Below are 17,583 nucleotides of genomic sequence, written 5' to 3' on the forward strand. Positions count from 1 at the left end.
CGCCGTATTTACCTAAAACCAATTTTGTGCACAATTTTTATATTTTATTAAACTGCAACAATACAATTATTAAAAATGTTAATTTTTAACTTTGAATAACGTTAGTTTGCATATTTATCTTTACAGGGTGCAATCGTTAAGTGCTTTCGATGTCAGTTTAATTTTTTTAAATCTGTTTTATTTACGTAATAATCGCATGTAAACACTTCACGATTACACCCTATATACTCGTATATAAACGCCTGTATCCTAACTAACTGACTGATTCATCAACGCAGAGCCGAAACTACAGCTAGAGAGTTGAAACTTGCACACACACTAGGTTGCATGTATAAAGAGTATAAGAGAAGCGATTTTGAATTCAATCGTTAAAGGAGTTAGAAAGGGATTTGAACGTATGTTTTGCTTTCAAGTTTTTTTTTTAACTATGAACTTGAAACTTCGTGATCAGTACCCCTAGTGTAAATTTGATCGACATCATAACGTGACGAACGCGTTTGCGTTAAGTCTCATTTTGTATAGGATTTTGAGTTTCCAAAACGTCCCGCTTGACGCGCTCTTTCTAAATCCAATACAAAATGAGACTAAACGCAAACGCGTACGTCACGTTTCGAAATCGAATTTATTTACACTAGGGGTACAGGTATTCTATTAAAACAGAAGAAAAGTAATTTCAGCGTTCCTGGAAATTCATCCCCTAAAGGGGTTAAAAATTTGATGAAAGTTTGTATGGCGATCAAGTTGTGTTGTTAGGTTGAAAGTTCTAATAATTTCAGCGTTTTTCAACGGGAACGCTTTGACTAGGGACTTGAAATGAGTAGGAAGAGAAAATATTAAAAAGTACGAAAAATAATTTAAGTGCTGTTGATTTTTTTTAAGGGATTGATAGTGTGTTTTAGAAAGTGTGATTGTGTGGTAGTTGTAATTAAAGGATAAACTATAAAATAATGTAATGTTATATAAACGTTTGTTGCAGACACAGTCCATAATATGCACAACAAATTAATAATGGGTACAATGTTTTTGTTCAAAATATTAACTACAATACCTACTTCTTTATTTATTTACAATACTCGTGTATTAAACAAAAGTGAAGCGCTGGTGGCCTAGCGGTAAAAGCGTGCTACTTGCAATCTGGAGGTCGCGGGTTCAAACCCCGGCTCGTACCAATGAGTTTTTCGGAATTTATGTACGAAATATCATTTGATATTTACCAGTCGCTTTTCGGTGAAGGAAAACATCGTGAGGAAATCGGACTAATCCCAACAAGGCTTAGTTTATCCTCTGGGTTGGAAGGTCAGATGGCAGTCGCTTTCGTAAAAACTAGTGCCTACGCCACATCTTGGGATTAGTTGTCAAGCTGACCCCAGGCTCCCATAAGCCGTGGCAAAATGCCGGGACAACGCGAGGAAGAAGAAGAAGAAGACTCGTGTATAAACAAAAAAATATATATATTTTTATCCGGTATATACATTTTTTGAATTTCCAACTCGTGAGCAAGCTACGTATAGCCACCGGTTTGGTATACAATGTATAATATTATACATAACAACGTTTGGACATTTGGCCGACGAGTTCATTTTCAGTAGTGGCTATGTAGGCGAAATCATTGTCGAGTTCAATGCGGCCGGTCGTCTGGTCAGTAGGATATGTGCTTCACCTAAATATTTGTACCTACAAGTTATTGAGCTAAATGTGCTGTTATTTCGTCTTTTGTACAGTTCAACTCTCATATTTTTTTGTTAAACGCAGTATTTGTATGTGTTGCCAGAGGCATGTTTTCTGTAAGCATTTAACAATTTCGTCTGCTGGTATTGAGTTAGGGATAACTGGAAGTGTTTGTTGAAAATCTGAGAGTATAAAAGCTTCGAATAGTCCACAATGTCGCAAAATATTAGAGTATTTTCTGGAACGTTCCACAATGATCTGGGATGCTCCCGAACATTCCAGAATGTTCTGGAATGTTGAGGAATGCTTTCTAATACTCTCGATATTTCTGGACGGTTCTAAAAATGTAGCTAAAAACAAAACAACTGCTTCTGGGTCTCAGGAGGCTAGAGGGTGAAACTTTCAGTCCTTATATCTTCATAAGCACACCCTTCAGGTAAAACAGGAACCTTCTTCATGGACGGGAGATCGAGGGTTACCGCACCATATAACTCCCTTGATCGTACCGGGACTCATTCCTGAGTTTTAGCGGCACGCACATTGTACACTTTCTTTTATAATATTGAATAATGATGATTCGCTTACTACATAAGTATTTAAACTTGTGTGGTTATTATAATGCTAAGTAGGTATGTTAAAATATGTTAGTAAAGTTTATATAGGACGTTTAAAATCAGACGCGCTTGTGGGTCACATCCGACCTCTTGATCCTGATCACCTAACATAAAGCACATCATGTTGGTTTATTTGGTGTGATTATGGTTTTAGGTTCATATTTTTAAAGGATTTCCTTTAGCAATACGTTATCATAAACTATATAAGGCCTGCGACGTGTAATTAATACGTTATATTATTTCCTACAAACTACTCCGCCCTAATATTAATGTACGACCCGAAACTATTTATGAACCTTTTTAAGGGACGCGATCATTCTACTACTTATACAGATGTTTAAATCCAATTAACGGCCGTATTCGAAGAATGAAATACGGAAAAGATAAGATAACGATAAGGTCTGGTTTACATAAGTTCTCAATTAGATATCGTTTGTATGTCGTATAATTGACAGAAGCAGCACGATTCGGGCCACCAATGTCACTTTGACGTTAGAAATATCGTAAATAGATCTTACTGAGATCACAGCAGAATCGAAATAAACGTCAATTTTGATATATCGTTTACTTATCGATCTTTTCAATCTCTTTCCAAGATCTTAAGCATCTCTTAATCATTCTTCGAATCGGGCCCAATGTTAATATTTTATTCACCTTAATCGGTTTCATACAGCTGTAATTAGCGATCGGTAAATTTCATTTGATTTTCATGTCAGCCTAACTAGTCTAAACTAAAGTTACGGTCCGATTGAACTCTAATATACGTTAAAAATTTGCTAAAGATACGATATGGATTGGATATGTCAGTGTTAAAAATGACGTTTCTTTAGACAAAGCGTCACTTTTGATACTGATATATTCTTAACTTCTCAACGCTTATTACTAAGTAATTAATTTATGTTCTCATAATAAGTGAATTGTTAAATATATCCAATCCATATCGTATCTTTATGTTTGACGTATCTTAAAATTCGAATCGGGCCGTTAGTTAAAGGAATCGACAAAACCTTACAGTTACAGCTAAAATGAATAATTAGTGTTTATTTATGCCTAACGTGAACACATTCGACAATGTCATCTTAGGTAACAAACTTACCTTTAATTTATTGTCATTTAAATTCCTGTAACGAAATTATAAATGAATAGAAATAAGGACGGAAATATCCGATACGACTTTCAAGCGACGATTGAGAAACTTATTGCGGACAAGCCATTATATTCAATAAGTAAATATTTTGACCTAAAAGTATGATTTAATTTTGTATTTATGAGATTGTTGTTGTTTCTCATTGAATTTATTTTCAATAATATTTTATCTTTGCTTTTGTGTAAATTCTGGCTTGACGATCCTTTTCAGGTGAAAATATCCATTTTATAATTATTGCAATGAAGCTATCTGGATTTATGAAACTGATTAAGGCAAATAAAATATTAACATTGGGCCCGATTCGAAGAATGATTAAGAGATGCTTAAGATCTTGGAAAGAGATTGAAAAGATCGATAACTAAACGATATATCAAAATTGACGATAATAGTTATTTTTGACGATCAGAACGAAGATTATTAATTAATTTGTGATGCAATCATATAAATAAATCATAATAAATCATAATATATAAATCATAATCATAGTAAATAAATCTGAATCTGAATTAGACTCAGATTTAGATAGATTCAGTCTATGGTTGGGGGCTCTAATGGCATTTTTCATGCTGTTCGTTCATGTATTTTCTAATGTACGAGTACCTATACAAATAAATGTCGGGAATTACAAATATTACAACCTTTAATTACATTTATTAAACAAAAATCTAAATAAAAGCAATTCTACTTTTAGACATAAAAAAATACTAGATTGTTCCAGTAGTATTATTTTTTCTTAAATTATAAAAATATATATAACGCAGTCGGGAAACCTCTAATTGCCTATTTATTAAGTACTACCTACACTAAAATGGCATTAATGTAGGTTATAACATGAATATGTGTAATGAAATCCTCGTGAAAATAGCAGAAGGCGTGCGGCTGGCCGTGGAAAGCGAGTGCGGGTGCGGGAGCGGGCGGCGGGCCTCTGAAAGCTCCGGTCCACACGCGGTGCCGTTAGCGCAGGCTCGGGCGGGCGGCGCGGCGGCGGGCGGCCCGTGGGAGGTACCGTTAGTGACGTCGCAGCCGTGACGTCCCAGCCGTGACGTCAGACGGCGCGATATAGCCGCCAGCCTCGGCGGCGGCGGCCTCAGTAACGCACCGCCCGTTCGCCAGCGCGTACCTCCGCGCGCCCTCTTGCGATTCGCATACTTCCGATAGACTGACCGAGTGAGTGAGTGCGCGTGCAGTGAGTGGGATGTGCCCGGCCGCATGAGGATCCTGCTGAGCGAGCTGGGATTGTCTGGCGCGTGCTTCGGCCTGACCCTGGAGCCGCGCGCCGCTCTGGACCCCGACCGCGACCGCCACGGCGACAAGCCTGCGCCAGGTCAGCGCCCACCACCACCGCGTCCCTCCACTTCTGTGTTTATTTTCGCTTTCGTTGTGTAGAACCTCTGGGTGTAGTAGACTCTGTGTGGAACTGTCGTGATGATGGCCATCGGCTAGAATGCGAAGTGCGCTGCTGACGCCCTCCAGCAAACACTGTGCCCTTAGACAATTCCAAAACACACGTACGTACCCCCTTTTATGTTTTTTATATTATTTTAATTTATAATTTAAGTTTTTATTAATTTGCCAATTTATAACCTTTATTTTTAATAAATTCAGGATTTTGTTTTCCTTTCAAATATATTTAATTCCTACAGTCATACATCAAAAAATCCGATAGTTTAGTTAAGTTGTTCCTTTACAATATGAAGAAATCTTCCACGAACCTTAATTAATATACCTACCAACAAAAATTGAGATAGTCGTAAGTTTCATAAGTATTTCCATGTATTAGTTAAGTTACAAAATGATCTTAATAAAAAACCAAGTAACCAAATCCATAGGTACAATATTTTCCTTTGATATAGTTACTTATGCCGTACATACCTACTACTTTTTGATTAGAAATGATTACATGCCTAAATCTAAGTTTCTACTTACTTATATTTGAAAACATGATGAGGTCAACCGGACTGATTGTAGTTGATCACGGTGCGTATTTGAAATGATGAAAAGTCGCTTTTATTATTAAGCCTGAGTGATCTAGTTTAATTTTACGATCTTGACTTTATTTTATTTTTGGTACCTATGAAGACTTTAAAAATAAATAAGTCCATGCTTAAATATAATAAAACTGAACTAAATAAATAAATAAAAAGTACATAGTGCGATTATATTAGTAGTATAATAGAATGAAATTACTTATATTTACCTAGTCAGGTCACTGCCGCCGTAATCCAAAAACACTTTAAACATTTTTTTGTGCAATTTGAATATACAAAAAATATAAAAAGTACAACAAAAACGATAGCTGAATTAATAAATTAAATAATTTAAATGGTTTGGATAAATACTAAATGGTTTAATACGGTATATGGGTATATATTTGAGAAACAATCAATAAAATTAAGTTCCTATTTGCCCAAATTTGTATATACAAGTACATAGGTACTTACCATAATTTAAAATATTTTCAATGATATAAGTACTTATAAACAAATTACACCTGCTGCTCCATATTTTCCATCAATCTGTTATACATTGTTAGTGTGTTTCGGTAATATAATTAATCATAACTTACCTAATAAGTATACCAAAAATACTCGTGACCGAAAGCTTGTATGTATAATCTGTGTTAATGGTGCGATCGCTAACTTTGCAAACTACTTATTTAGCATTTTCGCATAGATAACATTATAACCAGTTCAGGAATTTAAAATTATAATAACAGCGTTAAATTTACAATGCTGTTTTCTCAATATATTTAATCTGAATTTAGTATTACTAACTAGTAGTATTCTTTTGCAATCTTTACTATTAGAATTCTTGACCATTTTATTTATATACTTGTACGATTTTAATCCAACAAAAAAGCCAACAGTAGTATTTATAAAATACCATTGAAACAGGGTATTTAATATGTATATAAATTTGTGGTAGTTCATAGAGATTGTTTAATATTCGTAGTATTCAATAATTTATATTAGCTACCTATAAAATGTACAGCTACGAGTGCCTACATTAAAAAAAGAATGTTACACTTTTTTGTAATACATTTGCTTATAACAACAATATTTTAAAGCAAACAAGCCGTGATGAAATCTAAGAACATTTCGACAGCACCCAGCGGGACCGGTCGGAGATCCACCGCCTCTGGCATACATTATGCTATAGTGCCCGCTGACCGCGTGTCGCAAGAATCATAACATCACATACTCAATATGCATTCAACTTAGTTACGAAGCAGCTTATTGTTTAACACGTACTGTTCAGGTAATTACTTAGCTTCGACAGCGTGTGTGGTTACAATCTAGGTTTATGGCGTTTCTCTAGACAGGACCGCATTCTTATGGTCAAACCCCGTCATCAATGTTGCAATTATTCATGGAAAATAAAGGTTGACATAACTAGTTGGCGTAGGGAACCCTGAATTCACAGTAGGTACCCAACTTCACCCAAGTAAAATATTAAAATAATATTTTAACCGAGAGATAGATTTCCATTGAATTCACTGTTCACCGTAAATAAGTTGCGTAAAAATAATTTTTATAGTAAAATACAAATCTTAATATACCCTCCAGTCACTCGAAATCAACTACGCCGATTTTTTTTATTTATTATGAAAATTATAGGTACTAAAACTTTCACATTAAATTACTAAACGGTCATGATATATGTGACAAGTTATAGTGAAATTATGATATAATGCTAATTAATTCGCGCTGTTATGTACCATATAAAGGCGTATTTAGGGTACGTATTTTGCCCACCCTTATTCTCAATGAGTTGCAACATTGATAACGGGGTTTGCTGATGGTTGACGCGCGAAGGAAGACCGCCGGCTGTATAATAATGCCCGTACATTATAGTGGGACCCTGTCGGCCTCTCAGCCTTGCCCAATCGTTGTCGCAACCGGCTGCACCTGCCGAGATGCGAGTGCAAATTGCCGTCAATATTATGCGTGATCTCAATCTTCTGCTAAAACATACAAGTAGCCACTACTTTATTTTTTGATCGTTACGGTTTTAGCGGGGCCGGTATAGCAATATTCGATTGATCAATTATGCAGTTTTGTTGCTCGATTAAGTTATCTGCAGTAGATTAATGTATTATTTAATTGTACGTTTATAGCTAGGCGCCTTGAAATTAATTTGGTAAAGTCTAGTTTCGTGCTGGTCAAAAATGTAAATGAGACATTATTAAAACTACATATTCATCAAGTCAATTTCCTATAATTTGTGTTGATCTGCCCAAAAAAGTTTGATAAAAGTACTTATTAATGGTAGACAATGATAAGGCACGCTATCACCAGCTGGACTGACGTCACGCCCCGCAACCCCGGGCGCGTCACGACCGCGTCCCGCGCGGCCCGCGCCACAGCCTGCTCGCGTCACGCTGAGAGTTCCCATCTCGCAACCACCTCACGGGGACGCGTCATACGCCAAGGATCGCTAGATCCCAGTCATTATACTTTTGACGTCACCGTTTTCGCGGCAATTGTAATTACAACTTACAACTCGTGAAGTAAAACCACCTTAGCCTCTCGAGATTTTAAAATGTTACCTGTCGAAAAAACATAGATGCCAGTAAACATTGTTTCCATAACTTTTTGTCTCAAATTTTAGCAGGTTTGTAAATATTTTTATTTAATATCGATCGAACTTCAAAAATATCTCAAGCAGTCAGAATAAAACACTACCTACACTTACCTTATTTATTAAGCTTGTGTCTGATATAGTGCATACAGAAATAAGTTTTGTATTTATTATTAGCGAACAGTAAGGTTTTAATATTTATTATAAATATACTATCATACACCGTGTTTTTATTGAATTCCGTAAACTCCGGGGTATGAGAACACGTTTAAGAAAACTAAATGGCATAGTTAATTAATTAGTAGTTTAAGGCTTTTTGTAATCTTCTTATGATTCAAATAATTAAATAAAAAACCATAAGTAATTAAATGTCGCATATAGCGCTTTTGTAACACGGGCATTACATTTAATTCAACCAAACAATTGTAAACTGTGACATATTCATGTCATTTCCAACATCATTCATTAGAGATAGTACTTCGTTTTAGTAGTAAATGTATCAACTCGTACTAAACACTAATCAATATGTAAATAGGCCCTAAGGCAAGTGTATACGCTCATAAGGGCCTTATAACATAAAAATAAATTATTGATTATCTCTGAAATGAAGTTAATATTAATACCGGTATGTACGGTCTACTAAAACATATCAACGTTACTTATTAATAACTGTCTTGACCAACTCTATTTGATATTAATAAAAAAGTGTAATGCGGCAGCAATTTAGATAGCAATTATTACATTTTAAATAACACTTGCACAGTCTGTGATATAAAAATCGCCGCCAAGTTAGCTGGGTTCGGCTCTATCTGCGATTAACTTTTCATAAATATCCCATTGTAATTAAAATTCTATTTTGCACTGCAAGCTGTTTCTTAGCATTCCATCTGAAAAGCATCTGCGTATACCACAGTATAGTGGCATCTTTACAGTCAGCCTTGAAAGCGGCTAGTGCTAGTGCGTGCTACTTGTAAATCTTCTGAATGTTTAATTGGCACGCGCCTAAATTTTTCAAAGCTGTTTAATTGTATACTCGAAGAGATATTATAAGACTAAAGGTGCATTACCGTTTGGGAATTTTATAAAAATATAGATAAATAATCTAAGTAATCTATAAGTACATAGTTTAAAAAAACTAGTGAACATGATGAATATGATGGGACTGGCACCAGTAATGAGATGGTATAGACAAAGCCTGTTAAACAAGTATTTGATGGCAAATGCAAGTATTTGAAACGCTTAAGTTTATTTTGTCATTGATATTTGTTAGTTTGAAAATTAATGGCGCCATACATCCCATGACAGGAGCAAAAAAAATTGTGTTAATTTGTCAATAATATTAAAACAAATTTCAGTAACTTTCATTAAATACATAGAAAACAAGGAACGAATAGGACATTAAAAGTTGTTTAACGCATAAAGCGGTAAACATTTTACAGGTGTCGGTGACATATTAGAAACACTCCAAGTTTCCTCTTAAATGTCCCATGATTGGTGCCGTTAACATATGCAGCAGGCATACAATGTTGAGATAAATTAGAGCTTTCGATTTAAATTCACGGCATAGACTTTATTACTACGTTAAACGGAGGAAGTTCTCAATTAGGTTGAATGTTTTATCATCATTATTATGAATTTTCCTAAGTCATTCCAGAACCGATTTGAAAAAATATGTTTTGTTTTTAGTCCCATCTCCATTACGTACAATACAGTTCTGTTGGACCTGGAATCTATGAGAAATAGAGGGAACAAGTTAAATCTTATAGACTATAAGGCAGCGTTTTTTGTATTCTCGTTAATAAACCAAGCATTTTCAACATGATTTTCAAAGTGATTATTTATTAAGCTAAATATAAGATTAATAATTGAATACTATGGATTCTATGCCTATACTTAGAATATGCTTTTAATGCTATAAAATCATTGTGACCATGCAATAGCATTTCATAACAATTACAATTACTCCAAAGATGTAAAAAACTTGACGTTCATAAAGAGTTGCAATTCTAAAATTCATCAATATTTCATCAAAAATCACTGCTTAAATGCAAACGCTTAATTTGTAAAATTAAACTATAAAGACGCTATAAATAAACCTTTCAGGAGTTTCATCAAGAACGTTTGGCAATTCGCGTAGTTGAGGAATTCCGTTTTGGTGTTCAACTGTTCGTCAGCGGTTCATCAAATGGCACTTTTTTGATTGCTAATTTTGCAATTTCAATGCTTGATTTTTTGTTGAAAGTACAAGAAATGGTATGCCTACGTTGTCTTGATTCCTCATGGATCTTGTCATAAGAATCTCAGGTAACAAATATTAAAAATAAAAATAAACATACGTATTTACTTAACCAATCGTAGCAAAATTTTGGAAACGGCATGTGAAAGAAATTATCTGTGTCTGACCTCTGACTGTTTTGATTTTTGCGGGTCTTTTTACCGATTTTGTATGCTAGGCGTCTGTATAATAAGAACAAAAAAAGCAAAACAACACAGGTACTAAAAATATAAAACTCGTATAAAAAAAATATTCAACTAGGGCCAAAATCCAGAGAAAGTTGGTATGGAAAATTTACCACAGATTTTTCTTCTTAATATAAAGTTAGTGTATGTGCTATTTTTTTCCTAATCTTCCACTCTTTTTCTTCATTTAGGCCTTCATTTTACAGCCGTCTGCCGTAATAGAAGCGGCTCGATTACGTCACGGTCTAAAAATACTAAGGCGGCGTGAAACGACCGAGCGGGGTGGCAAGGAAGGCTAACACTCCGCAACTTGCCAAGTAAAGAATGTATCGAAAACAACCGATCACGAAAGCGCGGTTTGTGTATTGTAGGTAACAAGATTTAAGGAAAATCAAAGCACTGTCAAGATTTTTGTTATTTTCTGATAAGTGTTTTATCAGACACTACTCCTTCATCCAAATGCGATGTTGGAAATCCAAACGTGCACAAATGAGAAAAGCATCCATCAGCACAAATAAAGAATGTTTATGAAATCCAAGCTTCAAGAATACTTTTACGGGTCTGACTACTAGTTCTTCGGATATTATGATTTCGGTTACGTTTGAACAAAGCACTGGAGAAACTAGTTTATCTCTCGTAAAGAAATACATGACCGTTTTAGAATACACTCGTGCTAATAAAGAAAGCGGTCCCAGGTTCGAATACCGGTAGAGTTACTTATACAAATATTCGTGTAGTCAACCACGTTGTATCTGACTGCTTATTCGTCTTTGTAAAATATAATAAACAAATGGCGCTTAGATCCAAGCCTAACTTAGCTTACTTGGGAGTAAGTGGTTAAATTTTTTTTTCTCAAAATAAATTAAACAAATCACTATTATATACATATTTGAATAGGTACCTAGGTATCGACAATTCCATCCAAGCGACGTCTCCAAAACATAAGTAAGGTTAGAAATCTAGCGCGGGACGAGAAGTGTCCATTCAGTATTGTTTCGTGTGATCGAAGGGTGGCGGGGGCGCACCCGACACTGGCGGCCTCGGCCTCTGCATCGAGCGCCTGTGACGTCACGCGCTGTTACGTCACACATCGATCCGCCCGTGGCGTTCCATTTCAAGGACGCCCTTGCTTTGCCGACCCGCTACCTACATATGTAGCTAAATTCGTGAAACAGCCTAGACACCACGTAAATAAATAACTATATTTTGACTATCCGCGATGTTCGATTCGCGGTTAAGTGGTCTTAAGTACCTACCTACAGTTAGCTGCAGAAATATATTTGTTTGATTCTAATATAACAAGCTCAAAATTGTGACTAAAACGTAGTGATTATATGCTCTTTGATTGTGACACTGACAAGGAGTAACTGTCCGGTTCCGATTTGATTTATATTTATATATGTTAAAGAGTAGTCTAAAATAACGGACACGTATTTTTTTTTAGCTGCCCAAACTCAACATATTGGGAGAAATTGTCCTCCAAAGTACTAAAAAGTTACTAAATCTTCTAACACCTATAGAAAGTAATGCTCAAGCAACTTGCTAGTTAATGGCTTGTTTGAGTATATGTTTGAGAACAGGAAAAAATAATGTACACGTGTTTTGTTATATCTGCTTAAACTCAAGTTTTCCTAAAATAGGAGTTAGACGATTTAGTACTTTGGAGAACAATTTCTCCCAATAGGTTGAGTTTGGGCAGCTAAAAAAAATACGTGTCTGTTATTTTAGGCTACTCTATAACATATATAAATATAAATCAAATCGGAACCGGACAGTTGGGTACCTTTCCTTGTGAGTTAAAAATCAACAAAGAGTTATTAACATCATTTTTTTAATGTGCATATGTTAACGGCACCAATCATGGAACATTTAAGAGAAAATTGGGAGTGTTTTTGATATTTCACCGACACCTGTAAAATCTCTACCGCTTTACGCATCCTTTATGTTTTCTATGTATTTAATGAAAGCTACTGCAATTGGTTTCAATATTGTTAACCAATTAAAATTGTGGTTTTTTGCTCCAGTCATGGAATGTATGTAATGTAATTCATTTCCAAAATAACAAATATCAATGAAAAATTAAACTTAAGCATCTCTTTGGCTCTTGTTTATGGTAAAATGTTGCCAGCGATTAAAAACTGATGGTAAATACTTGGTTTACAGGATTTGTCTATACCATCCCATTACTGGTGCCCATTCCATTATAGGGGTGTTTACTATACTTTGATTTCCAGCAAAAGTACTTATTTCGTTAAAGTTGATATATATATTTTTTCATTCAATAGGAGTTCTCACCATTGATTTAATGTAAGTAGTTTATCGAAACTCATCAGAATGCTTGCTTTAGAATGTTTTTATTATGGAGGATAAAATGCATCTGTTAGCCTCATTGGGTGAGCGTATTCATTGTAGTCCGGAAAATCGGAATTTGTGAGGTCCCGAAGTCAATTATGGTTTATGATGAATGCACGATTTTTTATCGGTTAAAGTTCTCCGGGCGGTAAACAAGTCCAAGCAGTGTCAATTTTACGACAAGCGACCCGAGGGGCCTCCTGAAACTACCGCTCTATTACAGTAACCGCGGCGATCGTTACGCGCCTCTGACGTCACGGCAACCACTCCCCTATTCAAGTTCTCGAGTTCAACACTCGACTGCACGTTGGAAAATCCTAACTTTTTTCGTTGTTAATTTGAACGTGATGCTAGATAGATAGTTAATTGGTGGTTGGGAACTTGTATTTGATGATATCACCGCGTATAAATCTTATACTTTTTATTCCCTAATAATGTTACTTTTATTTACGTGCCTCCATTATACCTTCTCAACCATATTTTTGGGTGGATCAACTATTTCTTGTTATTCTATCCCGTCAGCCAGGGTAAAATAATAGCTTACTTTCTTGGAAGAAATGTTCTACCATGTTCGACTGACTTAGCTAATAGAGCCGTTGGACATTCATGTTTAAAGAGCCTGGCCCAGGACTCCCAGAGGAGAGCGAAACCATGGCAAAACCAACACGTGACAATCAAAAATGTTGATTCACCTTTTGAGGTATAGAAATAAATATAAATACCTAAACCATTCAAAATTTATGATTCATTATTCAAACTGCTGTCAGTTTACTGTTTCTAATTCTGGATAGAACTATAGTCAATGCAATCAGTCAATCGTCGACACACTTGACGCCTTGTCGACGCAACACTAAAATATCTAACAATATTAATAACTCACCATCGTACAAAAAGGATTTAAAACGATAAATTTATGGTCAAAATTATAATCAAAACTACTAATTTACAAAGGTACATTTATAATCAACAACTAATTAATTGAAACCACGAATTAACAACTAAAATATGTTTTGTAGCACCATGACACCTTTTATTACCTAATGTTTGACAGTAAAAAAATAAGCCAATTTAGATTTCAGTTTCGTTGTAAGGACTAAGGCTTTAGCGGAATTATACGACGTTTTTTTACCTATACAAGTACATCTTCCTTAATTGTACTTATTTACTACACACTAAGCATGCAGTTGAGCGGAGTGATGCATTTGCACCACGCATAATCTTTTCTAACCAGTTTCAGTGGTGTATCTTAGTTTTAATTTCTTTGTGTAATTTGTTGTGATATATATAAATTTAAAACAAAATATATATATATATATATATATATATATATATACAATATATGGTACTCAATCGTTAGCATCTATTATGATGAGAAAGAGTCACACTAATAGTGTTTGGGAAAGTCTGCCAATAATAGACAAAACAACTTTCTAAAGGACGTAAAACTCTGACGACAGACATACCACAAGCTATTGACTCGACATAGCCGTTGTGCTATAGTTTTTTTATAGGTAAGCCGGTATGGGTTTCCTTACCGCACGTGAAAACGAGGGAAAGTCTACGTAAATACGGCAGCGCTAAAGGGGGTGTGACGTTCGACGGTATGACGTCACGCCGCGCGCCCCCCACGCCGCCCGCCCACGTGTCGCCCCACAGCTGATAATCCTCCTTCAATCATTTTACACTAAACAAAATTGCCTTAACAATAGCCATTCATATATCCAGCGAAAAGATATACTTAAATGTAAAAAGATACCTTTAATAACTTAACGGCATACCGGCGGACTCGAGCCTATTATGTGTTTAAGCTAATCCTTTTTATCGAAGGCCGTCTTATATTTCTTAATCGGTTTTTGCTGACCTCTTATGACCTTTTGAAGATGATACATATATCTGTTTTTTTTTTTGTTTTATGTTGCGTGATAAGTTGAGTGCAATGGATAAATTAGGAGGAGCCACGGAATGCTGACTTAACTATGATTTCATATCTATTTAATATAAGTGTAAGGAGAGCACTTTTGTCAGCAAATGTGCCGTGCTTGATGGAGCCTCCAGGACTGAGCCGGTACGATGGCAAAAGACCTGACGGGCTGACTCTTGTACCATGGGAAAGGGGTAAGTGTCTTCTCTGGGATGCCACTTGTGTCAGCACTTTTGCCGCCTCGCACATTGGCCGGACTGTCCGGACGGCAGGAGCGGCGGCTGAATTTGCGGCACTCCGAAAGCGCGATAAGTACTCGGCGCTGCTGTCGAGATATATGTTTGTCCCGTTAGCGGTAGAGACGTCCGGGTGTTGGTGTGCCGAGGCCAAAATTTTCTTGGGCGAATTGAGGCGGCGGTTGAGGGAGAGGGGTCATGATCCTCGTTCCGGGTCATTCCTGATACAGAGGCTGTCTATCGCGATTCAGCGTGGCAACGCGGCGAGCGTGATGGGCACCTTTGCGTCTGGGAGGGCTCGGGACGGGTTGTTTGATTAATTTTTGTATTTGTGTCTTTCTTTTTGTTTACTTTTACTCCTGTTTAGTTTATAGTCAATTTTAATGTTTTTTTTTTTTTATTATTTATGTATCTACATAGTATAAATGTAAATTGTATGTATAGCTTTAATTAACTTATTTTATTGTAATATAATTGTCTTACATGCAAAAAAAAAAAAAATTAATATCAGTACCTAGTACTATTGAGAGCTGTACCCATATTCCTAATTTTGTAACTTAAGACAGGGATGCAGCAATACGTAGAAGTGAGATTGTGATATCTGTGGATTTATCCTCCTTTCTCTCTTTAGTCCTAGAGTCTGGTCCAGAAATGTCACATTTAACGGCGGATAGACCAAATCCATAACAGTTTCAATCACAAGAAATAAAAATCGGAATCGGGCGTCCAATAATATAAGAGCCCGATTGTTTCTCAGAACGTATAAGAGTTTAATATAAAATATTTATTAGCTTTCGATTCTCCGAGGTGGTCGCGCGTGATTCTAACAGAGAGCACATCTACGTATGCCATTGCTAGTAGGTGTTCACCTAGTGGCAAGAATTTATTAATCAAACACTAAAACCTCCTTCTATCGTTAAGTCACAACACTCATAACTTAACACTGAATGTTATATTCAAATACTTCTTATTGTTTTCAGACGGTAGTTTTTAACACCGCATTACCCTATTATACATTGCTTTACCGCAATTGTGCCGAAAGAGCTAAATAAGGTATTCGCAGTTAAAGGAATGCAACATTCATGACTAGCTCGAAATCTTTCCTGCTACAAATACGAGTAATCGTTATTGCTTTGAAATTGCGGAATTTACTGTAGTGAGATAGCTAATGCATGACGCATGTGTTCGTCACTACTGCTTGCAGACGTCATCTGCGTCATGCGGCAACGTTTTCGCAAACACACTACATGTATAGCAGATGTAAGTTAGGGCACTAATACAAGCATACTGAAGTATAGATTCTTTATGAGGTATGTGCAAGTGTTTTAATCAATACAGTAACTTTAATGTAATCGTAGCGCCATCTATGTTCCCTCGTGGGTATTACGACGAGGCAAGGTACCCCCATCACTGAGCGGAGGGAGCTGCCTTTCAATACTAACGTTGCCCCCAATGCTATCAAATGCTGTCGATGCTTAAAAGATGTCGTAGCACTCATAGCACCGGTATTCTACTAAAACTTACTACAACATAACAGTTACACAGTAAAAAAGATATTTCTATTATTTTATAAAACTTGTTCATATTTTTACTTGTAACTGCTTAAATTAATAGATATATTTCGCGCGTATTTCACTGTTATTAGTTAAAAAATAATAAGTAATTTAAACGCACTGCACACTTTGTTCTTGTGAAGTATGACTTGTGTGAAAAGGATTTATTTTCTTCGTAAGGCCGCTATTTTCAGACTATCATAGAAATTATCCTGTTTTACAGCAATATTTTTTTTTTAATTTTATGACGTATTAAAAAAAACTACTTACTAGATCTCGTTCAAACCAATTTTCGGTGGAAGTTTCCATGGTAATGTAACTAATGTATATCATATATTTAAAGACAACCTGTACGGCAAGACAATATAGAATCCACCGACAAAACTTGCGAGGTCTGTCTTACGTCTAAAGATGAATTGCCTAAACAAGTCGGTTTGGCAAAATTACTGAGATCGGAAGGAATACAGAATATTCAAAAAATTACATATAAAAATTCGTTCAAGGTATTGATAAGATTTAATGATAAAGAGAGCGCTGAACAACTTGTAAAATCAACTAAATTTAATGATTCCGGATATAGGTGCCAGCTAACGAGCGAGTTAAACTTCACGTATGGTGTAATTAGACAAATAGAATTAGACGTCACAGAGGAGGAAATAAAGAATACTTTTGAGTGCGAACACAAAATAGTGTCAGCAAGAAGACTAAAACGCCTAAACGAAAACGGTACTTGGGTGGACAGCGAAACTGTAAGATTGTGTTTTATGTCACCTACCTTGCCAACACGTGTATATGCATATGGATATGGGATAAAAGTGGAGTTAAATTACTTTCCTGTCACCCAATGTTCGGTTTGTTGGAAATTCGGTCATGTAACGAGATTGTGCTCAAACAAAAAGAAAGTATGCCCCAAATGTGGGGGTGATCATGTCAACTGTGAGACCAAAGTCTACGTATGCGTCAACTGTAAAGGAGGTCATATGGCACTTGATAAACAATGTCCGGCATATCTCAAAGAAAAATCAATTCGCACAATTATGACAGAGAAAAA

General features: G+C 35.8%; 1 protein-coding gene across 2 annotated transcripts in view; it reads left to right on the plus strand.

The window, feature by feature from the left end:
• Positions 1-4,509: 4,509 nt before the first annotated feature.
• Positions 4,510-17,583, plus strand: part of LOC133517823 (probable nuclear hormone receptor HR38) — a 29,346-nt gene continuing 16,272 nt past the window's right edge. The window contains exon 1 of one of the 2 annotated variants that reach the window (XM_061851259.1): positions 4,510-4,753. In XM_061851259.1, coding sequence (XP_061707243.1) covers positions 4,639-4,753 — 115 coding nt within the window. In that variant the 5' untranslated portion in view covers positions 4,510-4,638. The other variant, XM_061851260.1, reaches the window with a different exon arrangement.

The sequence above is a fragment of the Cydia pomonella genome, chromosome 5 (genome assembly GCF_033807575.1).
Source record: "Cydia pomonella isolate Wapato2018A chromosome 5, ilCydPomo1, whole genome shotgun sequence".
Lineage (NCBI taxonomy): Eukaryota > Metazoa > Arthropoda > Insecta > Lepidoptera > Tortricidae > Cydia > Cydia pomonella.